Below are 26,835 nucleotides of genomic sequence, written 5' to 3'. Positions count from 1 at the left end.
CCTCGTGATCCACCCACCTTGGCCTCCTAAAATGCTAGGATTACAGGCGTGAGCCACCGCGCCCGGCCCCAACAAGCGTCGTTTTCTAAATCACATGCTAGTTTTGTGTTTTGAGTTGTTTGGTGAGTACATTATACCATTATGTGCTTATGCTTTTTGTATTTTGTCTTTAATTCTGGAGTTCAAGTACTGGTCAGAGGCAAGACAAAGTCCAGAAGAAGCCAACAATTTCCTAGATGAGATTACAGTCATTGAAAAGGGCACCTTCAACAGTTCTCTGCCAGAAAGTTAAAACAAGGAGGCAATTGAGGACTCAGGAGGAGTGGGGGAAAAATGAAACCCAGGCTGCGTGCAGTGGCTCATGCCTGTAATCCCAGCACTTTGGGAGGCTGAGGCGGGCAGATCACCTGAGATCAGGAGTTTGAGGTCAGCCTGGCCAACATGGTGAAACCCTGTCTCTACTAAAAATACAAAAATTAGCCAGGCGTAGTGGTGCACACCTGTAGTCCCAGCTACTCAGGAGGCGGAGGTTGCAGTGAGCCGAGATCATGCCACTGCACTCTAGCCTGGGTGACAGAGTGAGACTCCATCTCAAAAAGAAAAAAAGAAATCCAGCTACCTCTTTTATAGGAAGAAGACAAAGCAGGAGATGGTGTGAATGTTGTGGCTGGTTCTGGTGAGGCCAGAACCTAGAGAAAAGCCACAAAACTACAAACTTATAGTGACAGCTCCATTTGAATTAATTACACTTTCAGCTGAATAGGTACATCTAGATTCCTAGGCAGCTACAAAGTCTGGACCCTACTTATGAGGTCGAGGCCTGAAGAATGGGGAAGGACATTAACAACTACCTGGGTCTTCCCTCAGCCATGTGACAACATGCTTAAGCCAGTGTAAGAACTGGGCAGAATCGAGATAAATGTCGTTGCATTTGTTTTTATCTTAGTATTTTTAAATGGCTTCAAAATTCCTTAAAAAAGAGTATTATTTTCCTCAAATTCACAGAATTTCTATTGCATAAGGTTATCCTTCTACTTTTTATTCATAGTGAATAATTCTAATTTATATTTCAAAGTGAGGATTGTGCTGAAAGTCATTAATAGAAACTGTGCTAATATAGCTACCACTGACAAATATGTTGTTTTATAACCTTTGTGTTTGTCATGCCATTTTAAAAATGAATTTACAGACCATTGGAGAAACAACTTTCTTCTTAGACTGGATTTTCTCACAATCAGTTGTGGAAAACAGTAATAAAACGTGTCCTTCAGAGGATACCAAACTCTGCAACGACTGAAGAGGTGACTGCATGGGGCATAACCACTTTTCCCTGAAAAAGCTGCTGATACCGAGTTTCTGTCATTATTTTAAGTGGTACCACATAAGGACAGAGGATTTTAACTCATCAGTTGGTGAACGTGCCCAAAAAGATGACCTCGTTCACCTTGCTCAGATCCACTCCACACCAACCAACATCTCACTCCTTCACCAGACAGCTCACTTTCACTTCCATTCAGTAACTTCTCCTTTCATCTGGCCTTGCTTTCAAGTATGTCTACGATGCATTTTATCCTGAAAAGCAAAAACATCACCGGTCTTTCAATACCCCAGCTTCTCTCAATTTTTTGCTGTAGAACCCATGTACTCATCAGTAAGATCTTCACCCAATTCTCTCTCCAGTGAGCTTCTCACAGCCTTTCCAACCCTGTTCCCAGGTTTACCCAGAGAGCTTTTTCTTCTCTCACTCCTTACACACCTCCTCCCAACTTCATTTCAAAATCTCCTTGGAGAAGTAGTGTATATTGACACAAAGTCTTCAGATAAATACTTAAGTGTCAAACTGTTTTGGTCATTGTTTGTCAGCTGTCATTCAGTTCAGTATCAGGTAACAGAAAAATAGCACAAACATTTATTTAGATGCAGTCAACCCGTATCCCTGGGTACTGAGTGTGTACTGATGGAAAATTACACGTCAACACACACCAAACTGCTTGCCTTTAATGAATCCTTTCTCTCTGGCCTAAGGGGGTCACCTTGTGTAAGTACCTCAGACTCAGCAAATGAGGTCAATAATTAAGAAGGGCCTAAAATATGCTGATAACTTTCCGTCTTAAGAAAGGAAATTAAAACGAAGAAAGTGATCAAATTAGTGCTCATTCAAAAAATTTAAAAGCTGTTTTTGACCTCTACAGAAAAGACACCACATGTTTTTAGAAGAATATGGACACAATGTACTCTGAATTATAATCATTGCTCCTTCGCAACAAATTAAGAAGGTAAGAAAGTTAAATAGGCACCTTGTGCTGAAATGAAATCAGCTGGCTAATTGGTTCTGAGGCACAATTCGGTTCAACAGAAATGCTAAAGTGCTTCTAAAATTCCTATTTGGCACTCAGCATCCTATAGGAGGCGTTATGACACCATCAGATCGAGCTGAGCACCTGACAGGAGCCCTCTGACTTAACACGATGCAAGTCCTGCCTCATCCAGCAGATGTCAACGGTCACTGGCATATCAAAGCTCCTTTAGCTGTTTTCAAAGTGGCGCCCACCTGAACACGAAAAAGCCTGCACAGAGTAGCGAAGCGAAGGAACTTTAAAAAGCACTGTGCCAAATGCCAACTTAAACCATGCTACTAGCTCTAATTTCCTAATATTTCAGAAAGTAACAGGCAGAAACAAAGTGCCGTGGCCCCCTCTCTTCCTACCAAACCAGCCGGGATGAAGCAGAACTTTGCTATCAGAAGATTCATACTGACTGTCTCCCTCTAATAAAGCAACATGGTGAACCCTTCTTGTAACTATGAGAAGATAAAATGATGCCCTAGAGAATTCCAGTAATGCAACAGACCTGGCAACTGCATAAGAAATTTGTGTTAACATTTATGATTATTATTTGTCATACTTAATGATTTTCCAGACGTTAAAGTACAAAATATTTCTGGCAGACTTTAGAAGAGATCATTTCTTATTTTCATTTATTTGTGGAAATGTTTTAAGTGTAAATGTAGGGGAGACAAGGAGGGTGGGGAGCTGAATAGCCTAAAGCCTGTACTATATATAAGTATCTTCCAAATTAGACATTGCTTGACAGCTCTTCCCTAGCAATCCAGCACCAAATAATTAGATTAATAAACGTTTCAGGAAAAGACTAAAGGAGAGGAGGTCTTCCTCCACAAAATTCTGTAGGCATCGCAGAATACTTGCTTGTGTACTTACCTCTATAGCTGTTTTTCTTTTTTTTTTTTTTTCAGTAGAAGCAAAGGAAAATGATACTATGAACAATAAAGCTAGCTGCATACAAACAATTAAATATGTAAATATGACCAGATTTTTAACCATATGGCCACCGAAAGATACAACACACAACAAAATGTAAAAGGATTGCTTTGGAACTGCGGCAGTTATGCCTTTTGGAGTAAGCAGGGGCTACAGTGGGTTGTACCTGTTCATGATAACCTTTCAACTAGGAACAGACATCATTCTTTACGTATCTCCAGTTCTGTGTTTGCCTCTGAGTGTCAACTTCAGTGTCTGACCTATTCTAGGAAACTTTCACCTTATCACTCAATGGAATGAGGAGACAAAGCTCCCTGGGAAATGTCCACAATCACTTTTAAAAGCCATGTAATCAGAAAGGCACTAGACAGGAATAAAATTTCATCTCCAGGAAATCTAAGTAACTTCATAGCTATATCCTTCTTTCCTTTCAATCTGAATGCTTGAAGCTTCTGTTGTTTTGTTTTGTACAACCATGTTAGAATGCCATGGGAGGTACACATTTCATCATGAAGACATGAATGACAAAATAACCCATAAAACATAAGTCTGCAAAGCAAATAAGCAGATATATTATTTGACTTAGTGGTTATGGAATATGGGGGCTGATTTTTCAACTATCGATACTATGAGAATAATCACAATGAACTGCCTTACTTCATTAAGAAGCAATTACTTCGTTAAGAAGCATGGCTACAGTGACTATACTTCTGTTTGGGCTTTTAGTTCAGACTTAAAGGATTTATAATCAGTAAACCCCATTATGATTCAAGGAAGTAATGATCCTGGGCTTTGAGTGAGTCAGTGCATGAGTGAGAATATACTCAAGTGCTGTGTGCGTGCCTGTGTTCACACATGTGTGCACATCCTCCTCAACGTGGTGGAAAAAAGGCCAGCCATCGTATTCCTTAGAATGTAAACTAACAGATAAGTTAACATCTTAAATCAGGACAGCTTTCTGACAGGAGATGTATTTTTGAAAAGTACTTATCTACCGAGGATTTTTGGTGTGAGTTTGTGCGTGACGCAGGCTGACACGGCGTACCTCAATTCCCTTGGTTTCCTCAATGAACCTCCTGCTGACAGAGACCAGGGCCTCCTGCGGCCACGCATGAAACCAGTCAATAGCCGTGCAGTTAACTATGGCTGGGAACTTCCGAGCTCTAACTCTCAGCGTGTGACCAACTGGAGAGAAACACAAAATGATCTGTGGAGACACGGGGGCAAGGCAGAAACAGGCGGGTGATGAGTGAGCAGAGAATTACTTTGCAATTTTAGACAATGAGAGAAAGGAGCGCAGCCAACCGTGACATGAAACTACCCTAAAGCCCTACAGAGTGGACAGCAACATTAACCTCCTTGCTAATCAAAGTACAAACCTGTCCAAACAGGCTGCTCCACTGAACACACGGAAACACTGCTGTCTGCTTTCCTTAAAATTTGTCTCTCTTTGCTTAAACATTTTTGATTATCATCATTAACAGGGAGACCTATTATTCATTTACATCACACAAGTAACATTATAATAAAAAAACAAAATTAAAAAGAAATCACCATGATACAATACCAATATCTTTATCTTCTGTTCCTTCCATTTTGTAATTCATCAGGCTCCATATAAAGCTCTATAATAAAACACTTAAAATGTTTTCTCATCATTAATGTTCGTGTTTCCATTTAAAATGAAATACACCCACTTGCGCTCCCACTTCAGAGTTTTAAAGAAATTAGAAATTCAGTCTATACTATCACACTGGTCTTCAAGAAAAAAAAAATCAGTTTAAACATTCTCCTGCTGAGAAAATTTTTAAGTGTCTGCTGTAAAGCTGATGTTTTGTGTGGCTGTGTAATGAATTACAAGTTAATTAAAATTTAAATATACTTCCATACTTTTTTTAGGGACATAAGGGATTCTGTCAGGAGTCCTGAGGGTGGCTATGGCATCTGGCTCTGACAGAGGGTCAAAGGAACTCAGTGAGAGGAGCACCTGGTCAGCTCCTGCTCGCTTCAGAGGGTACTTCAGAGGAGACACCCTGTATAAAGTGCCAAAACAAAGGAGGTGTTCAGGGAGCATCCTTTCCTTCTCTGCTTTCATTCTCAAGTTCCTGTGGATGTGAGGACACTGGGAAGAGAACTGTCAACTGCGGTAAGGTCTGAGAGGGAGAGTCTTCGTTTCCTCTTCCCTAGAAATGGCTTAGATCTGATGATAAAAAGGTTTGTGACTGCCTCTCAGTCTCTTATAACACTTTGAAATCAGGCAATTGAAATCACTTTTCAAAGGATGTGATTTTTTTTTTTTTTTTTTTTTTTTTTTTACCTATAGCAGTTAAAAAGTCCAGGTCATACAATATTCCAGAATACATGAACCTATATCTCATTTAACAAGTGTCTCATTATGTTTATTTTATATACCATGTGTATTCAACAATTCAAGCTATATAAATATTAAGATCAAAATGTTTTATTGTGTCAAAAAACATGAGATCTACTCTCTTACATTTTTAAGTGTATGTACAGTGTTGTTAACTGTAAGCACAGTGTTGTGCAGCAGCTTTCTAGAACTTTCTTACCTTGCATTATTGAAACTCTACACCTACAGAATAGACCTCCCTCCAGCTCCTGGTAACCACCATTCTACTTTCTGTTTCTAGGAGTTTGACTACTCTTGATACTGCACATAAACAGAATCACACAGTAATTGTCCTTCTGTGACTGGCTTATTTCACTTAGCATCATGTCCTCAAGGTTCATCCATGTTGTGACATATGACAAGACTTTCTTCCTTTTTATAGGTGAAATTATTCCACTATGTATATATAGCACATTTAGTTTACCTAGTCATCTGTTGACGGACATTTTAGTTGCTTACATGTCTCAGCTACTGCGAATAATGCTTCAGTGAACATGAAAGTGCAGATACCTCTCTCAGATCCTGGTTTCAGTTTCCTTGGCTATATACCTAGAAGTGGGATTGCTAGATTTTATGGTACTTCTGTTTTCAATTGTTTGAGGAGCTACCACACTGTTTTCCATAGTGGCTGCAACATTTTACAATTTCACCAATAGTATACAAGGGTTCCAGCTTCTCCACAGCTTCATCAAAGCAACACTTATTTTCTGCTTTGTTTTTTTAAACTGTAACTATCCTAACCTATGTGAGGTGATTCTTCATTGTGGTTTTGATTTGCACTTCCCTGATTAGTGATGCTGTGTATCTTTTGATATACCTGTTAGACATGTGTAAGTCTTCTTTAGAGAAATGTCTACTCAACTTCTTTGCCCATTTTAAAATCAGATTTTTAAACTTGAATTATAGGAGTTCCTTATATATTTTAATTATTAATTTCTTATCAATATCAAATAATCAAATATCAATATCAAATATCAAATACACAGTTTGCAAATATTTTCTCCCATTTCACATAGGTTGTTTTGACTCTGTTGCTCATTTCCTTTGCTGTACAGAAGCTGTTTAGTTTGATGTAATACACTTGTCTGTTTTTCCTTTTGTTTCCTGTGCTTTTGGTGTCATATCAAAGAAATCAATGCCAAGACAAATCTTCTGAAGATTTCCCCTGTATTACATTTAAGTATTTAACCCATTTTGAGTTGATTCTTCCATAGGTTGTAAGATAAGGTCCAATTTAATTTTTTTTTTGCATGTGGTGAAATGTATTTAATGTTGCATAAGCTGATCATTTTTTCATTATATAAATTCGAGTTATAAACTAAATGATTGCTGTAATATTTCATGTGCTAACAAGCCTCAGTTAAAATGCATAGTTTTTACTTATATCTCAGTTCTTATGTTTCTCTTATGAGCTTTCCCCAAAACTTGAGTATTTCTCCTTTCTTTCCAAGTTGGCTACCCACACCCAACTCATCTCTCATTTGTGCCAATTTTAGAAATGTCATTTACATATAATGTTAGCAAAGGCAGAGAAATAAAAGCATCTTTTATTTGACAAGATCCCAAATATTTCCATCACTTCTACACTTAATTTTCACACTTGTAACTGGCATAGTATCCGATCTTAAGAATGTGTTAGAAAATAAAGTATCTGAACTATGTTTGTTCAGTCTCAGGAAAAGATGCTTTCCCTGTGTTACTGAGTCATAAGCCTTCCTTGCTGGTATGGTTTGCCTCTGTGTTCATACCCACATCTGATCGCATGTTGAAATCCCCACAATCCTCATGTATCCCAGATGGGACCTGGTGGGAGGGGACTGGATCATGGGGGCAGTTTCCCCCATGCTGCTCTCGTGATAGTAAGGGAGTTCTCATGAAGATATGATGGTTTTATAAGCACCTGGCATTTCCCCTGTATGCACTTCTCTTTCCTGCCGCCACATGAAGATGGTCCTTGCTTCCCCTTCTGCCACAACTACAAGTTTCCTGAGGCCTCCCCAGCCATGTGGAACTGGGAGTCAATTACACTTCTTTCCTTTATAAATTACCCAGTCTTGGGTATTTCTTTAGAGCAATGCGCAAAATGGAGTATTTATTGAAAACCAATATAGAATGGTCACTTAGAGAACTAGTTTTCTTTTCTACAATTTTATGATTGAAGATATTTCCTCCTATGTTATGTATTATCACTTAAATAAGGATCCTCAGAACACTATGTAAAATTTCATAATGTGAGAGGGCCTGGAAGGGTGGCATGGAGACCAGGTGTTCTCAAATAACTGTCTGGGAGTTGGTTAGAAATATAAATCCCTGGACCAACTCCAGACAGAAATAATCAGAAACTCTGGGGGTGGGACTCAGCAATGCGAGTTTTTAACAAACTCTCTAGGGTTATTCTGATACAGTGATAGTCTAATAGTTTTAATGTATCTACAGGAATACTTCAATGAAACATTGACTTTTTCAATGTTATTGCAGTTTGTTAAATACTCATAGAATCTAGGTCTCTACATACACAGATAAAAAAATCAGAGAATTTTAAATAAGTAATCTAAATTGTATCAGCTAAACTAGACGCTGGGAACTAAATTATAGAAATATACTTGTTCATTAGTAATCTCTTTGAAGGTAAAGGGGAGTGTCATGCCAGCCTTGAGGAGTGCAGTTACTGACCCAATTCACTGCTCAGTCATTTCTAGTTTTGCTAAAAATTGAGCATAAAATTTCTCCTGCCATTCAGCGTTCCTTGGTAGTAAAGTCATGTGAGATTTTTCCAGAAACCCACAGTAATGTCTGGAAACCATTGGTTATTCTGCTGTTTTCTAAGACACTACTGTCTTAGAAAACAACTTTACAGATAACCTGAAGTAAACCCCAGTTGTCACAAGGAACATTATTGTGGGGGGAAAATCATTCCAAATAATTTTCCTGTTACTTTTCCCTTAATTTCATGAAAGATTAATATAGTAAAGGGCTTATAAGAAATAAAAACAAAATACATAATTTTAAAAGGGTGTCGTCTACAATTTAACTACTAGTATAACAAGCATGTGAATAGTCATTTTATTTTACACCTTACGGGCTGTTTGTTAATATCCGCAATACATTAACAAGGGCTACACAGACTGGTGGGGATGCGGCTAAGCAGCATTTCATGGACTCTAATGTAAGCCCACGCTGCAGAACCAGCTACCAGAAGCTCTTAGCCAACTAATTCTCTCATCAACATAAATGGTTGGTGTGGCAGCATCATGGATGGTAGCCATGATTTTTCACTGATAAAATGAGTAGCGTTCAAGATACCTGAAGCAAAACCTCCCCACTCCAAAAAATGTGTGCATACTTCTGCCAATGTATGAACAAAATTTAAAAATCTAAGGATCAAGGTATCCCAATAATTATATTTTGGGCAGCAGCCCTTGGGATTTTGGAACTTGACCAGTCCTGTGGTAAAGTGTTTATGAAGACAGTCTAGTCTTTTGATGTGATTCCAACGAGGTCAGTTGAATCCTTCTATGAAACTACTGCCACATCCGCCCCAAAGACATCTTCCAAGGATGGGCAAGTCAAGTCCCCAAAAGAACAGAGCTGGGATTACACCAAACTTATAGAGCAAGTTGTAAGGTTTTTGTGTGCGCCTTCTTATTATCACCAATCAACTCTCTAGCAGGCTTCAGTCTGAGACATCCTTTCCTCGAAGCATACCTTGAGTTGGGAGATTTGGGGAAAAATCCCTCTCCCTCACCCAAGACGTCATCTACCTTGAAGTACCTGAATTCACTGAACTATACCCTTCACCAAAAAGTTCTTGACAATAGCTAGTAAGCTTTAGTTAGTTTCCAACAGTGGGATTAGAAAGGAAAGTCAGAGAAAAAATAAAGTTAAAAATGCCTCTGGCAGCTGTGCTCTTTTCTCAAAGCAAATTCTCACAAGTAAAAAGCAAACCCTGAAATCACCATCTATGTACTTCCTGCGGCTCTAACATTTGGATGTCAGGAACTTGCTTTTGGAATCCGTACCATAGAATTTTCTATCGTTTTTTTTTCTTTTGCCCACACAGGTGTTATGACTCATTTGCAGGCATCCACTTTTCCCTGTGCTTTGTAATATGTTTCTGTTTCTTTTAGATAAGATCTCATCATAAGTACATATTTATTAGTATATCACTAACAGGACTCAGTCAATTTCACCTGGTAATGAAAATGTGAATTTCCACAGTCACTCTGTATTTTTTTTCCACTTGATATAGTTTATTCTCAGGTGGTAGTAACCCTCCCACATATTTACTTCAGAAGCTTCCATCCATCACTTAGGTTTGCATTTATCCTCAAAAGCCTCAATATTTTTCAAGAATAATAAAGTCTCAATCTGAGGGAACCCTCGCAGGAATGGAGGTTTAGTGCAGAAAATCTTCCCCAGTTTGAATGCTCAGTGTCACTTTATCACTGTCCTCATATCTTCCTGTATTACCCCCATCTAATTACCTTTCAATTTCAATTCGTTTTGAAAAGATCCAATACCTTCAACATGCACACACTCAATACATTTTCTTATTTATTGTCCTTTTAGACAGCACACAATGAACTCATTCCCATAACCTTTGACTTGTGTCAATATTGGACATTACAGATATTTGCTAGAGGTAATGTTTGACAGCAGGGAGTTTTAGTTAATTTATTTTTCTTTATTTTCTAAACAAGAAAACTCTTCTGTTCACAAAGAAAATTGTGTGTGGAATCCCCATAGAGAGCAAAGAGCAAGCCTATTTCTGAGGGGGAAGACAGGAAACAGAGCCCTTGTCTCAGCTCCCGTGCTTGTCACCAGGGCCTGTGCTGGTCACAGACTGCGTTCCAAGACAATTTCTAGCCCCATAACAATGTATGAGTTTTGTTTTGTTTTGTTTTTTAAGAAAACCAGATGCCTACTTTTCTTTCTTCTGGATAGGCCTGTATTTGAACTGTGTCACATCAGGTTTCGGGCTTCCAAGCTCTGCTGCTCAGTTAGAGTAGAGGATGTTTCTCCTGACACTATGGGGTAACTCCATACACGCACACCATTGCAAGAACAGGCCTCAGATTCTACCAGCAAACCCCACAGGTGAATGCTAGCAAAATGAGAAGAGCACAATACACTTTCCAAAATGCAAAGGCTATTCAACATACAGTGATGTTCTTACTCAAGGGATTAAGTGCTGGATTTCTGGTATATTTTCTTTTACAATATAAAATAATGGAGAAGACTTCTACTCACTCTTTGGAAGTCTCTTCTTGATCATTATTTTTTGGTGAAATCTTTCTTGTCCTGTCTTCTGTTATCTTACATAACCTTTATCTCTCACATACATCGTTGTGATTTTACTTTTTGTGTGTGATTATTAGATTGAATGAGGTGGCTCTAGGTGGGCAGTGGCTGGGTTAGCCTTTGCTCCCTGTCACATTCCAAGGACTCAGCACCTCACAGGCACTCAGTACGTATTTGCTGAGTGATGAATGGCTACAAACTGTTTCAAATCTATAACAGTTTGAAACAGACTTTTCTGGGTAAAATATTGATACTTGTGTCCTAATTTTTTGAGGTTTTGCTGTTTTATCTAATATCAGAGGGTGAACCTCAGATACAGAGTACAAGGTGGCACCTTTTGTCCTTCTCTGAAGTTCTTTTCATTCTACTTATGTCAAATAATAACAGAAAATGGGAGGACAGAGACTAGAGCACTGTATCCAGAGAGGTGTGGTCCTGCAAAGCAAAACACAGCTGGCAGCACTGAGACTCCCAGAGCCCTGGAACCGGTACCGGGCAAGACAGGTGTGAGTGTTTCTTGTTTCTCATTAGTGCACGTGTCAGAATGTGCACTAATGAGAAACAAGTGGGGTAGGAGGGGTTAAGAATGTCCCTCTCATCATCGAGATGGCCACGCGCATAAGGGAAAGAAATTAAATGTTCTGCTCCTCAGCCAGAGGGAGGTTTGAAGAGACTTGACTTTATAATTTTGCAAAGACAAGGTTCTGTGATATCTGATTTTCCAATGGGAAAGGTAAGTAGTTGAGCTTTTACACGAAATGAACAACATGCCCCGAAAATTACTTATGTGACTACTAAGTCTCTTGGCGTAGGCCATGTATGTCTATGTTAATCTGTTGCTTGGATACAAGTGGTGCTTGGCATTTTTTGTTGAGACTCTCAGTTCCCTGCACATGACGCAGGGTGAGCCAGTAGGAAATCATCCACCTTGTCTGTTGCCAAACTTTAGCTGTGAATTGCTGTCTCTACTATCCAAGAAGAAAGAAGAGGAAAGAAGCCTAAGTGGAGCCAGGGGAAGAAATACTATAAAACCAAGAAGAGTAGAAAAGCATCCTGCAGATTGAAAGGCAGATGATTCCTCTGAAGTTGATTTAATACAAGAACCTTAAGAAAAGAATAAAAACTTGCAAAGCATTCTTAAGAGGCTGGAAGGATAAAGAAAATAATAGAAACACATAGTAGGAGAACAGGCAAAGATGAAAGAAGACTACAAAAAAAGGGAGTTTAAATCAAAACAGACAGGATAAACTGCATCACCTTTTCCTAAAAGTAATATTGAAAATATCTCAAGCCAGCATTTTATCTAATACCAATGATGTAAAGCTAATGGCATTCTCATTACAAAAATATATAAATAAAGATGATCACTATATTTACTTAAAATTTTTAAGTGCTGTTCAGAAAGTATGGCTGTCCCAGGATATATGAAAGTGGTGATAGTTATAAAGGATTAAAAATTAAAAGATGATCTGTCTACTCAGCAAACTCTAAAGAACAAAATGCAAAAGCTATTGGAATTAATGTATGCACTGAATTGGTTGGTAAAACAAATGCATAACTAATTATCCATCTATTCCTCCTTCCCTCCATCCAGTGGCTTTATGTCCACAATGATCACTTAAAAATTTGGCAGCAGTAGAAAACAGTATAAAATATTGAGAAAAGAAATTAATGAGAAATATGTAAAATAAATTCAAGAGAATAATCTGCTTTTCCAAAGCTTTAAGACATTTTGACTAAAGAAAGAGATGTGCCACATTCCCAGAAGAGGTCAATTATTATAAAGATGCTAATTCTTCCCACATTCATTAACAAATTTTAGGCGATTCTAACAATTCCCAACAGGCTTAGCAGAATTTAGCAAAGTTATTTTAAAGTTCAGCCAGAATAAAAATGAGTAAGAACATCAAAGGATGTTTGGAAAATATACTTTTTGTTGGGAGAGAATTCACACTGTCAGGGAACAAACCTTAAATTGTAACAAGGAAAACAGTGCAGGTGAACGAATAAAAATATTCAATATTGTAAATATATCCATTATCCCCAAATTAGTCTATACATTTTCATTGGATTTTTTTTAAAAAGTCAAACTGATTTCGCAGTTAATCCAGGAAATTAAAGGTACAAATAACTAAGTAAATGTAGAAAAGGAAGGTGATTTTGCTCTACTAGATTCCAGAATATACTATAAAGCTATAATAAACAAAGCAGTGTGACAATTTTGCAGGGACAAATTAATGGGACATAATAGACAGCCCCAAATAGAATTTCTTATGTTTAGGCATTTAATGTCTGAGATAAATAGTATTTCAAATCAGTGGTAAGAGTTAGCAGAATTATAATAAATTCCAAAACAAACACTGGAAACACACAAAACCAGAACATTCTAGATATACAAATAATATCTATTATATAAAATGCTCCTATAAAACAATACAAATTACACCAAACCAATAGGAAATTTGGGAAAAGCTATAAGTGGATAAAGGACATTTTCTACCAATGATTATTTAGAATGAAGTACGTTTCAGTTAAATAGTTCACTCCATACACCAAATTCTTGAATCATTTGATTTTTACCTCCATGGCAGCCTTCTAATCAGAAATGCAAACAGGAAGGTAATTAAAGACAGTGTGAGATGAGAATAAAATTTTTTTAGTTTCTGAACATACACTTCATGTTTATAAGTACCTAGAAAACTGAGAGGAAATATATCAATATGCTATCTGTAGACAGTATTATTAAGGGCAGTTTAAAAATGTTCTTTCATATTATTTTGTATTTTTAAATTCTCTACAATAAGCATATATTTTTTATATTATCAGAAATGGATCTCTCTCTATATATACTTAAGTAGATAGATAATGAGGCAAATATCTAAAATCTTGGCATGGAATCAGGGGCTGCTACATTAATCAAGTGTCCTTTGCCCTATACCATCAGATGGCCAGGAAGGAAAAGTAGGAAGGAAAAGTTATTGTGTTAACTAAGGTCCACTGGAGAGAAGATGAAAGTTCTGTATACTAGTTGAAAGCTGAGAACTGTGTAGGAAAAGATGCACATATACGAATGTGAAGGAGAGAAGGCACTTGGCATTGCTATTCATTGGCTTATTTGAGGCAATCCAAGGACACACATCTGACGGCTGTTAATGGGAACTGCCCTCTGGGCTTCAGAGGTCACATTTTGCCTGTCAACAGGTTCTCACTGTCTCTGCATTCCAAGTGGGAACTGACTTTGGGTGGTGAGCATGGGTAATGGGGTGGCAACTTCACATCATTTAGCTTAACCTGCCAGGTATGCTCACCAACCCCCTATAACACATTAAGCTTTCCATGATGCCCAGGTTGGAATGCATGCAAAGGAGGTATCAGCTCAACAGAAATTCTGAGTCTTTAGTACACACCAGTGAGTATCATGATATCTGAAAATAACACAGAGCAATTTGGAATTCTTTAAAATTCCACGAATGTAGGAGGTAATACATATAAATTGAAAAAAAAAAAAAAAAAAGGAGCTGCTATTTTCAGCCTAAAAGACTACCCATTTTTTACCACAATAGTTCTCCCTCAAGGTAAAGAGGTCATGGTGCTAATTATTAACCTGCCACAGGATGTATCAAACTAAGTGACAGGCCAAAGGGGATCAGAAGTGGGATCCTTTCTTCTGACACAGAGATCCTATTTCTACATGACATTAAAAACAAAGTAGAACAAAACAAAAACGAAAAAACAACCTCCTACTCATTTTGATGGGAAAGAGATAGATCATTCAATTAATAGTCTGGTGATGATGGGTAAAAATTATCCATATCTTACTCCAAAAGAAATTCCATCTTCTATTGAGTTAAATACCAAAAAAATGAGACCATAAAAAGGATTAGACAACTATAGAGATGAATATAGAACTGATCTCAGTTTTGGTAAGACCTGCCTACACATAGCCTCAACCGAAACAAAGAAAAAGGCTGATGGGTATAAAAATATAAAATGTAAAACTCCTGTATATCATTCTGTATTAAATGAATATTAGTAAGTCCAAGGAAAAAAAAAAACATATAAATATTTCAATAGATGCTGAAAATGAATTTACTAGGTAGATACTCCGACAAGATACATATTGTGAATCAAATGGCAACATAAGATATAACAGTGAAACATGAGACACATTTAAAGAAAGAATCAAGACAGAATTCCTACTATTATCATAATTATTTAATGTTCTACAATATTTATCAATGCAATGAGGGAGGAGAATAGAAAAACAGAATAGCTGGAAAGACAAAATATCATTATCTGCCAGCTATATGGTATCAACCCATGATTAGAAACCATAAGAGAGACGTAAGGTAGGTGATTATAAAGTTAAAAATCAATAGCTCTCCTATGTACAAATAATACACCATTACAAAACTTTATGAAACAATCCTTCTATAAAAGCATTAAAAGACATGGTACCCTGAAGATTAAAGTGTAATATAAAATAAGCATTCAGCATGATTTCACTCAAAATTGAAATGGAAAGTGTTTAGAATTTGGCAAAATGATGCTAATGCTTATCCATATAAACATAGGAGGATACGTAGGAAACGCTTAACAAGAAAGAGCAATTGGAAGTGAAAATAAATGATAAATCTTTACCAATTTACAGTGCAATGCTGAAATCAGTAGCAGAGAATTAACAAGAAAAGAGAACAGAGAATTTGGAAACAGATGCAATTAATACGGCTATTGGACATATACTAAAGATGTGTTTGAAACTGGTAAGGAAGAAATACATGGTCTTTAGATAAGAAGACGTTTTTTGGGGAAAAATAACCTGAAACATCTCAGTTCACACTTTGCCATATCCAATAAAAAATACACTCCAGAGGTAGCAAATTTTAAAGAGAGCGTGAAAGCATATAGGCACTAAAATGACTGATATTGCTCCTTTCAAAAACTACTCCAATCCCTTTCCAATTTTACTCATAAAGGCAATGTCCCCAAATTAAATATTCACTCCCTCAGACTCCTTGGTAGCTGGAGGCAGCATGGGATGCATTTGCGGCCGGTAAGACATCAACTTAGGGTTGTGGGGAGGAGCTTAGGTTTCCTGGTACAAAGCCTCCAGCTCCTCCTCCCCTTCCTTCCTCCTGCCTGGAACATAAACATACTGCATCCACCTGTGATCAGGAGGCAAGGGGCATCACGATGAAAGCTGGCAGAAGGGAAAGATGAGAAGAGCATCTCTTCTAAGGAGCCTCTAGTAACAATGAGCCAGTCTGGACTTACTATTGTGAGAGGCTTTAAGACACTAGTGAGTCTTCTCTTATTGTAGCTCAACTTGAGTTCCAACTGTTTCTAGTAAAGATTATCTCACTCTCGCCTTTGGGAGGCCAAGGCAGGCAGATCACCTCAGACCATGAGTTCAAGACCAGCCTGGCCAACATGGTACAACCCCATCTTTACTAAAAATACAAAAAACTAGCCAGGCATGGTAGCAGGGATCTGTAATCCCAGCTACTCAGAGGCTGAGGCAGGAGAATTGCTTGCACCAAGGAGGCAGAAGCTGCAGTGAGCCGAGATTACGCCATTGCACTCCAGCCTAAGCAACAAGAGGGAAACTCTGTCTCAAACAAACAAAAATGAAAATCAGTAAAAATAACCGGGCATGGTGACTCACACTACCTGTGAGTAAAAAGAGCATCAAAGAATTTGAACGCATGTTTTAAAACTACGGTAAGCTGTAACTACTGAATCCAGCAATGTCCATTCTACGAATTTATCCTGTAGAAGCAAGCAAAGTTGAGCATGAAAGATATACATATCTCAACAATGCTCATTCTGGCACTATTTATAACAATGGCTCTTAAATTTCATCATGCCTCTGAATTACCTGGAGGCCTTGTTAAGACAGATTTGTGGGGGTCACCCAAAGTTTCTGACTAAGGAGGTCTGGGGTGGAGTTGGAGAAACTGCATTTTTAAAAAAGTTTCTTGTTGACATTGATTCTGCAGCTCTGAGGAAGAGACTGAGAACCATTAATTTATACTATTACTACCTCAAATTCTATCATTGTACTTGTTTTCCCATTCTATAAAGAAAGTTTCATTCAAGTATATCACAAAGGAATAGGAAGAAACCCCTGGCCTTGTTACTACCGACAAATGTATTTTTAGTCATATTTTTGATGGGGAGAAAGCTCTTTGGGCAACTGAACCTTAAGTCCTAACCTTCTAACCTCAGCACAGAATTGCTCAGGAGGATTAATGTGGAACTTGAAATCGCAGAATGTCAGAGAAACTTACTGACTCTGCTCCTTAACCTTTAATCAAAGGCATATTCAGGGCCAATGCCAGCCCCTGTCTCCCATCCTTAAATGTTCTAGTTCTATAGCTGCAGCCGCCTGCTACTAACTTGACAGGTATAACAATATGAGAAGCATCAGTAAAGTAGCAGCTTTCTGAGATTACTAGCCATTCCATACTAGACAGCCTGAATTTTCCTGAGCGACATTCTTAAACTGGCTTCCTGCTATAAGTCTGGAGGCACTCCCTATTTCCCTGTGATACTTGATCTTTACTGATCTATTTTGTTTACAGTACATGCCTATGTGATACACTATAGCACAGAGCAGTTGATGGGCAAGAACACTGGGGTAATCCTTCAGAACATCTGAACATTACTTCTTTTTTTTTTTTGAGATGGAGTCTCACTCTGTCGCCCAGGCTGGAGTGCAATGGCACGATCTCAGCTCACTGCAGCCTCCGCCTCCCAGGTTCAAGTGATTCTCCTCCCTCAGCTACCTGAGTAGCTGGGATTATATGCACATACCACCAAGCCTGGCTAATTTTTGTATTTTTAGTAGAGATGGGGTTTCACCATGTTGGCCAGGCTGGTCTCGAACTCCTGACCTCAGGTGATCCCCCTACCTCAGCCTCCCAAAGTGCTGGGATCACAGGCACGCACAGCCCATCGGGGTGTTACTTCTAAATTCCTTTCCGAGAAGTTACTGACATCATCATCACTTTTAAAATGCAAAACTCTCCTCACTGCTCACTTTATGACTCAGAAACCTCTTATCTGATTCCAGTTTACTTTTCCAGATTTATCAATCTAACTCTCCCTACAAGAATTCTATGTCCCGGCCTTTAGAGGTAACTTGGGTTTCTCCAAATATGTATTGTGAAGCTGACCTTTATATAAATGCCATTTCCTGTCCCTGAAAGCTCCTCCCTGTGAATTCTTCTCCATGCTTGACATGTGGCCCATCATTTCCTCCAGGACGACCTGCTCCAGTGAGGAAGGATACTGCGCTCCTCTGTAATCCTAGGGCACTCTTTACATTCATCTTGTATGGTAAGTATTTGTGATGTCTCCTGTGTTCTATAATACTGTAAGTTCCTCAAGGGCACAGACCACATGAAACTTCAGCTGAGGACTGCACATGCTGCTCAGCAATGCTTTGCGGAAGCTCAGCATCATGGGACACTTTGGGGAGGTACACTCCAGATACAGGCATGTAGAAATACACACATCCTTTCAAAGCGCATGACTGAAAATCAATTCCATAATAAAAAACTCGAAACAAAACCTGAGAGTTGCAACAGCAGGTTTTAAGCAACATGCAAATGAAGCAAGTATTTCTTACCTTGAGCTGTAGTCGCACCCTGGCCAGAAAGAATTTCCAACAGTTTTCTCCGGAGTCCACCATGCCCAGAGCATGAACTTCATTATGAATTCCAGAAATTATCTTGTCCACATCTTCATCACTGAATAGATCTGGGATTTCTCCTGCCCCCAAAGAATAAGTAGAATTATTAAAAGATCATTGCAATTTAAATTTTACATATAACTTTTTAACGTTTGAAACGATGTATAAGACAAAGTTCAGCATAAGAGTTTAATAACAGAAATGTCACGTTTCTTTTTCTTTTGCATTTACAAGACATTCAATACATTCAGAACAAGCCATGATGATCACACCCTCTACACCCATAGGCGTAGCAATAATATTTACTTCACTGAAGGCCTTCTCATCCATAAACAGACTAAGAAAGCAATACACCTCAAATTAGGTTTACAGGTTTCTCCCCAAAGACTGCCCAGCAAACATCTCAAAGACAAATTCTCTCTCTTTAAAGTTCACTGAAACTACAGATAATTTGTCATTGGGGAAGATCCTTCAAGAAATGTGTTGGTTTAATCACCTGATGCCAGCAAGTCATTAATCAGCACGAGGAAGCTCTCATCTAGAACCTGGGCATCTGTCAGCAGGAACACCGTGGGCATGTTCTTGGCTCCAGTTTGGACGTACAAACTGGCAAGATCTACCTGTAAGGAAAGGCCATCATTCATGTTTTGTTAAAATGCTGATGCGGCGTTGAGAGGATATGTGTGTGGGCACTGGGGAGAATTGAATAACTACATCGCCATCGCACTGTGGGGTGCCTTTCCCTGGTTTACATATGCCTTTTCTGAGGGACCCCATTCTAAGGGAAAGCAGTGTGACATCACCTCCATTTCTGACATTTAAGGATGGGTGTCATGTTTCTGGTTTCTTGGAGCAGGGGGATGAAGACAGGCTGCAGATCACCAGCTCCCTTCTCATTGAGTACAGATGAATTCAGTGACGCCTTTTCTAAGCAGTGTCATAAAAAGAAGTGGCTCATTTTAACAATTGTCCTATTTTATTGAAAATGGGGTTTATTTCATTAGTAATATTAAAAAAATAAGTGATTTTTAAAAATGTAAAATAACACTTGCCACAAACTATAGGTACTATTTTCTAAGTACTACTGTTATTAAAAAGCAAAACTTGAAAAACACACAAGTTTCTTGAATGTGTTATTCCTATTGCAGCTGCTTCTCCTATTCTTATCCAATGTGGAAGAAATCTATTTTCACTTGTAAAGCTAGTGGCTTTTCCCCTCAATCTATCATATAGGAACACTAACAGCAATGAGTATCAGGTTTGATTAATGGAAAATAGAAAGATATTTGTGTAATCATGTATTTAAGTAAATATTTTCTGAGTCAGGTTTACATGCTATTAAACCTACACAAAATTTGTAGAAATTTATTATTACTAATTTGACCTTAAAGGCAAAACAGCCAAAGGTAAATTGCTGCTCTAAAGAGCTCCCTCTCTCCTGTGGTTGGGGAGGCCTTGGCCAAATCTGGGAGTCACAGCGCACATGGGCACACTTGGAGCCTTGGCTTTATCTGCCAAGCAGAAGGGTCAGAAGAACTGCCTGTCCCCTTTACTTACCCGAAGTTCCTGGATTCCATAGCCCTTGGTCAGAGAGATCTGAAAGACTTCAAGTCCACAAAGGTAAGCTGCCAGCCTGGACAAGCTCTGCTTGCCACTGCCCCCAACTCCAACCAAGAGAGCACAGCCCTGAGGGGTTCGTAAGATCCGGCTGATGCGACACCTGAGGAAAGAAGTGCCCACCGTGGCACAAAATCGAAAATGCCCTGGGACTATGTTTGTTTGTTTATTTAGAGGCAGAGTCTCGCCCAGGCTGGAGTGCAGTGGCAAATCTCGGCTCACTGCAGCCTTCATCTCCCCAGTTCAAGTCATTCTCCTGCCTCAGCCTCCCAAGTAGTTGGGAGGCACCCGCTATCACGCCCAACTAATTTTTAGTAGAGACAGGGTTTCACCGTGTTGGCCAGGCTGATCTTGAACTCCTGACCTCAAGTGATCCACCCACCTTGGCCTCCCAAAGACCTGGGAATTACAGGCATGAGCTACTATGCCCAGCCTATGTCTGTTTTGTTTATTCATTAGATAAGTAGTGAGAGACTAAATTCCAGTTTTTTATTGGAAGCCTCTAGTCCTTGTTCATTTGCTTCCTCATCAAACAAAGATGCTATCTTCATCTCACACTTGAAATGCTGCCATGACAAACCACCCTATGCTAGTAACATTTTGGATTCTCTTGGTGCTTTGTTACCACCAAAACTCCAAAAAGAAAATATATGCAAAGGCCGTGGGTTAAAGGCTTCAAAATATTTTGATTAGCAAGAAAGATCCAAATTCCACATCAGCATCCAACTATGAGTACATCAAAGGGGGAATAGCCTCGTGCCAGAAATCTTTGCTGTAGAATTATTTTGGAAAGAATGGATTTGTTTAGGCCAACACATCTCTCTGTGTGATTTACTCAGCAAATCCAACACTTGTTTCTTAATGTGATTCTTGCATCCTTCACACTAAAGCCTTCCCTTGTAACAACATCATTCTAGAATAATCTTCTGAAGCTGTTCAGTATCATAAAGTTAATTTTCCACCAAGGCCAACTAATCCCTTGTTCTATAGCATCCAAAGCATTCTGAATGCTTAAACCAGTTATATTATTGCTATATTTTATGGCTATAAATTGGCTTTAACTTTAGCAAAAGATGGGTTTGGCTGAATAAATAGTTCATAATTATGTTATAAATATTAAGAAAACCAACGAAACCAAATATAAGCATGTAGATGGTAAAACATCCCAAATCTGATGCCATCATGTTGCTCTAGGTCGTTTTTCTGAAATGAACTTAAACTTCCAAACCTGAATAATCTACATAATTTTTTTAAATAGTGCTTTTTGAAAAAATTAAGTTGAGGTCAGTTATATTAGGACCAGCACATGTGAACACGTCCTGAAAGCCTCCAATAACTGAAAAGATAGGCTATTTTTATAGCCTATATCACATTAAATTTTACTTCACATGACCACACAACAAAACAACCTTGGGGAAAGCTATAAAATTACTCTGACATGAGAGATACCCCAAGCTATAAAGCAGGGTTTTCATTTCATTTTAATGTATACTTTGAGGTTTTTAACCTCACAAGATTCACTAAGTGACAAAGTCCCTTTCTATAACACTCAAGGACATGCTCTTAAATCACCTGTAATGCTGAGTAAATCAGCTTCTAGCTCATAATCTCTGATCAAAGAAACAGTCTTACCTTTCAGGCCACTGAAAATTCTGTATTGAGGGATTATATGGGAAAACTCTTTTCCTCAGTATCAATGGGAGGTTTCTGTTTCACCTGAGCCAGGACGCACATACACAGTGAGTATATATGAACCCAACTAGAGACAGCATTACCAATAGTTAATACCACGGTCTTAGATTCCAAGTGAAACTTCCTTTGCATAATCAGAGGAAGAATCACAACTGCAAAGGGATCAACAAAAGTATCAACACTTAGTTGTGATGACAGGAAGGGCTCTACAATTATCACAGGCACTGGGGCCTAGGAAGATTTCAGAGATTAATTCTTCTAAAAACTGAATTCTCCACATCTTATTTTATTTGGATTCTTCCTTCTTCCTTTTATTTTTGTGAGACAGGGCCTTACTCAATTGCCTAGGCTAGAGTGCCGTGGCATAATCCTAGCCCACTGAAGCCTCAAACTCCTGGGCCCAAGCAATCCTCCCTCCTCAGCCTCCTGTGTAGCTGAGACTACAGGCACATACTACCACATCCAGCTTATTAAATAAAACAATTGTAGAGATGATGTCTCACTATGTCACCCAGGCTGGTCTCAAACTTCTAGCCTCAAGTGATCCTCCTGCCTCAGCCCCCAAAGCGCTGGGATTACAAGTATGAGCCACCACACTCAGCCTCTTCCTGTTTGCAACGATTTCTTTTTTCACTTCCTTTTTAAGTCTTTGGCTGTTGTCAATGAGAGACGAAGGTGACTTGGACTAGGAAAGCAGTATCAGATGTAAACATACGATCAACTTTCTACACAGAGTGGCAATGGTGAGTTGTTTAGCCCAGAAAATGAACTGTCATCCCCATGCTAAAACCCATCCAACCACTTCTCACTGGACTTAGAATAGAATCAAAGTTCCTTATTCTAGTTACACAGAAATACTCTGTATTGGTAAGGCCACTTCCTCCCTCTCCATTTTTGTTATCTTTTTCTCTATGCTGCAGCCTAACTGATCTTCTTTTCTGTTTCCCAAACATTCTTGCCTTAGGGTCAGATGCAATCTGCTCTCTGTCTAGAGTGTTTCGTTTCCTCCAGATCTTTCCATGCTTAGCATCTACTTAACAATATTCAGGCCTCACTTTAAATGTCAACTCTTCACAGAGATGCCCAGCCCCTCTTTGGAAATTCACATATTCTATTTCTCACAGAATCAACCTATTTTATTTCTGGGCATGACACATCACTTTCTGATATTTTTCTTGCATCTTCTCTTGCTTAGCTGTTCATGTCCTTATAAATGTCCATCTTCATTGCTAACGTGTAAGCTCGACTGGAGAGGGGACTGGACTGTGTTCACTGCTCCTGTTTCCCAGCACCTACCACCATGTCCGATAGGAGGGGCTGCAGATGGCTGCACGGTCTGTGAATGACACTAGGTACCAGGTCTAGGAGGTGAGTGAGAGCCTTGTCAGCCATGCTGTATCCAAGGACAGGTGCCTATTTTTAATTTTCTGCCAAGAAAGCATGAGCCCACCCCCTTTTTAAATAATTTGCCCCAAATTGCTGAAGAGGCTGGCAGTGTTCCTATCTGGCACTCAATAGGTGCTCAACAAAACCTGCTTAATCAATGAAAATTAGTTGGAGTCCTTCATCCATTATGAACTATATGACTTTGAACAAGCTATTTATGTTTCCTTTCTTAATATTCAAGTGAAATAATGGATGTGATGGCATCTCAGAAAACAGTGTACCTATGTAAGACATTATTAAGGTTGTGACATTGAAAGCAACCCTTTTATATTTGTAAATTATATGACAAACAGCAGATAAGAACTGGTGGTTCAGAATGCTTGGTATGATCTATTGAAAAATAACAACTGTGGATACCTAGCAGTTCTTCCTTTTGTGAAAAAGCATCTTAACTAGTCAACTTACACGTGTTGCATGGCATCATCAAATAAAACTAGGTGCATGGTAGCATTTAGTTCATTGTAGTTGTCTAAGGTTTCCGTAAGAATTGTCTTCAGCACTTCCCAGTCCTTCACTGGCATATAACATGGGTCCTTCCCTCCATTAGCAAAGTGGCAATAAATGAGGGGCTGCTGAAGCAGCATGTGACTATCTATACCCTGCAGGATGAGAAAGAAAAATATAGCATGTCAACCATCCACAGAGGTCCAGCTGTGGGCAGCGTGGCTTAGCAAGGGAAAAGCTTGCAGACCCACGCATGGGTAGGTGGATGCAAGGTTCCCAAGCATACACCAGTGTATTCTGGAGACACAGTCATTGCAAAAAGGTAAGCGCTTGTGCACTTCTCTCATATCTTCTTCTAACTTTGGTCCCAATACCCAGTTAGTGTAGGAGTAAGTAGTGACCTCTGACATTCATGTACTTACTTCAAAATATTTATAAGCAGTTTCCAGCATTTTTTTCTGAAACAAATCACAATCTTTTGTGTCTATCAGTTTGTCTCCATAAACACGGGCAGATTCATGAAACCACAGGCGTACTAAATCAAGTGAACCTTTTAAACACTTGGGGGAAGCAAATAAAATCCCCTACAAGGCAAGAATGGGGAAAATACCTTTAATTCAGAAGCTAACGACATTCCAAATAAGATTTTCTTTAACACTTTTTAAACTAAAATGTGAATTTAGCAAACGGTTAAGTTGAAATAAATATTAGCAATAGTAATATGTGTGTTTGTCTATAAAAGTAGTTTTACAGCCAGGCATGGTGGCTCACACCTGTAATCTCAGCACTTTGGGAGGCTGAGGCAGACAGATCACGAGGTCAGGAGTTCGAGACCATCCTGGCCAACATGGTGAAACCCTATCTCTACTAAAATACCAAAGAAAAAAAATAGCTGGGCGTGGTGGCATGCACCTGTAGTCCCAGCTACTTGGGAGGCTGAGGCAGGGGAAACACCTGAACCTGGGAGGCGGAAGTTGCAGTGAGCCGAGATCGCGCCATTGTGCTCCAGCCTGGCTACACAGCATTTAAAAATTTTAGTACACTCCTACCCACTTTTAGGTGTGCAACTAAGACCAGTTCAAGAGCCGGCGCAGGCACTAAATATCACATCTGAGTACTTATGTCTATTAAGTCTTACAGTGGACTAAGTTCACAACCAAAGTATAAACAGCTAATATGAAAGTCACAGGTTCGGTTTTTTTTTTTTTTTTTTTTTTTTTTTTTTTTTTACTATTATATCTTTTTATATCAGTCTCATTTCTTCACTTCTCCGACAAAGAATATGAGCCCAAAAGTTAAGTATCCAAACTCATACTGTATAGGTAGAGCTGAGTCTAGCACCAACACCACACTGCGACTGCCATACCCACTCAATGGTGCTTTCAGTGTCTCAGATTCATGTCCACCACTCCTCACAGAGACGGTCAGCTTACTCTGGATTCACAGGAGAACAGTAAGGGAGTTGTGGAGAATTAAGCTGCAAAAGGCTAACAAATTATTTGGCGGTGTCAGGTGCAACTGACAGACTGGATCTGAAGGGTGGGCAGGTCGTCCTCTCATCCCATTTCACCTGTGACCTCTCTTCCCTTTTCTTCTGAGAGCAAAATTCTGCTTTTAAACAACACTGTATTAAGCACGCTTTCTGGCAGGAGCTAGATACACAGACATGAAAAGAAGTGCTCTGTGTTCATGAGAAGCAACTGCCTAATGCTGTGTTACGGTTTTCAGGCAGCTTTGGATACTAAAAAGAGGGTTATAAAAATACAAAGAAGTCCTATGGAGTTTTCATATTGAACAAATATACCACCTCTCTCACAAAAGAAGTTTAAGCTACCCATTTTTACTGTACAGGTAGAACGCATTAATTGATTTAAAAAAATAATTCTAGACTTTCAATTCCCTCTTCAGAATTTCCTAAGTCAAATATATAAACACTGTCCTTTTACTAGGTAAGCAAGGTAATTTTCAGTATTAAACCAAAATGATCCAACAATTCAAAAATTACTATTTCTCTTAATCTATGTTTAAAATCACACATAAATGCCTTATGCAAAAACATGATCAATTTTCCTTCTTACTTGGCACTCAAAAACAGTAACACTCACTCACTCCATCTAGAGTTCAGACTTCTACCTCTGCTTCCATTGCTAAGTCACCATATGCCATGGCCTGAATTGCCCCTACAATTCATTTACTGAAAGTTCATTGCCAATGTGACAATATTAGCAATAAAGTCACCTTTAGGAGGTGACTACGTCACGAGGGCAAAGTGATCTTACGAAAGAGGTGCTGGGCATTTACCCTTTGCTCTCTGCCCCTTCCGCCCTGTGAGGATGCACCACTTAGGGTGCCATTTTGGAAACAGAAGCCAGGCCCTCCCCAGACACTGAATCTGCCAGTGCCTTGATCATGGACTTCCCAGCCTCCGGAACTGTGAGAAAGAAAATTCTATTATTTATGAATTACCCAATCTCGGCTATTTTGTCAAAGCAGCACAAAGACACTATATGATCTAAGGAGATGCACTGTTCTCATTGATGAAACGGTAATAAGAAACCCACCATATTTACTTCCCGAGAAGTTTATGAGTAAAGTTAAAGGATACATATAAAAGTATATAGCATAGTTTTAAGCTGTTTTAGAAATGAACACCATTAACAGTATGGTATGGTTTGGATGGGTGCCCCCTCCAAATCTCATGTTGAAATGTGATTCCCAGTATTGGAGGTGGGGCCTGATGGGAGGTGACTGGATCACGGGGGGAGATCCTTCATGAATGGTTTGGCACCATCCCCTCCGTAAGTAAATTCTCACTTAGTTCATGCAAGATCTGGTTGTTTAAAAGTTTGGGACCGGCCCTACCCATTCTCTTGCTTCTGTTCTTGCCATGCAAAATGTGAAATGCTGGCTCCCCATCATCTTCCACCATGATTGCCAGCTCCTGAGACCCT

General features: G+C 39.0%; 1 protein-coding gene across 1 annotated transcript in view; it reads right to left on the bottom strand.

The window, feature by feature from the left end:
* Positions 1–26,835, bottom strand: part of DNAH11 (dynein axonemal heavy chain 11) — a 403,839-nt gene that overhangs the window by 133,124 nt on the left and 243,880 nt on the right. Inside the window, exons 50-55 of the mRNA XM_017526963.2 lie at positions 24,307–24,468; positions 23,846–24,039; positions 20,243–20,405; positions 19,182–19,305; positions 18,623–18,765; positions 4,324–4,485 (exon numbers count right to left, since the gene is read on the bottom strand). Of these exons, the coding sequence (XP_017382452.1) occupies positions 4,324–4,485; positions 18,623–18,765; positions 19,182–19,305; positions 20,243–20,405; positions 23,846–24,039; positions 24,307–24,468 (948 nt within the window). The remainder of the gene's footprint in view (positions 1–4,323; positions 4,486–18,622; positions 18,766–19,181; positions 19,306–20,242; positions 20,406–23,845; positions 24,040–24,306; positions 24,469–26,835) is intronic.

The sequence above is a fragment of the Cebus imitator genome, unplaced genomic scaffold, assembly GCF_001604975.1.
Source record: "Cebus imitator isolate Cc_AM_T3 unplaced genomic scaffold, Cebus_imitator-1.0 Scaffold45, whole genome shotgun sequence".
Classification (NCBI taxonomy): Eukaryota; Metazoa; Chordata; class Mammalia; order Primates; family Cebidae; genus Cebus; species Cebus imitator.
Note: the sequence above shows the minus strand (reverse complement) of the source record. Positions and strands in the feature narration are given on the sequence as shown.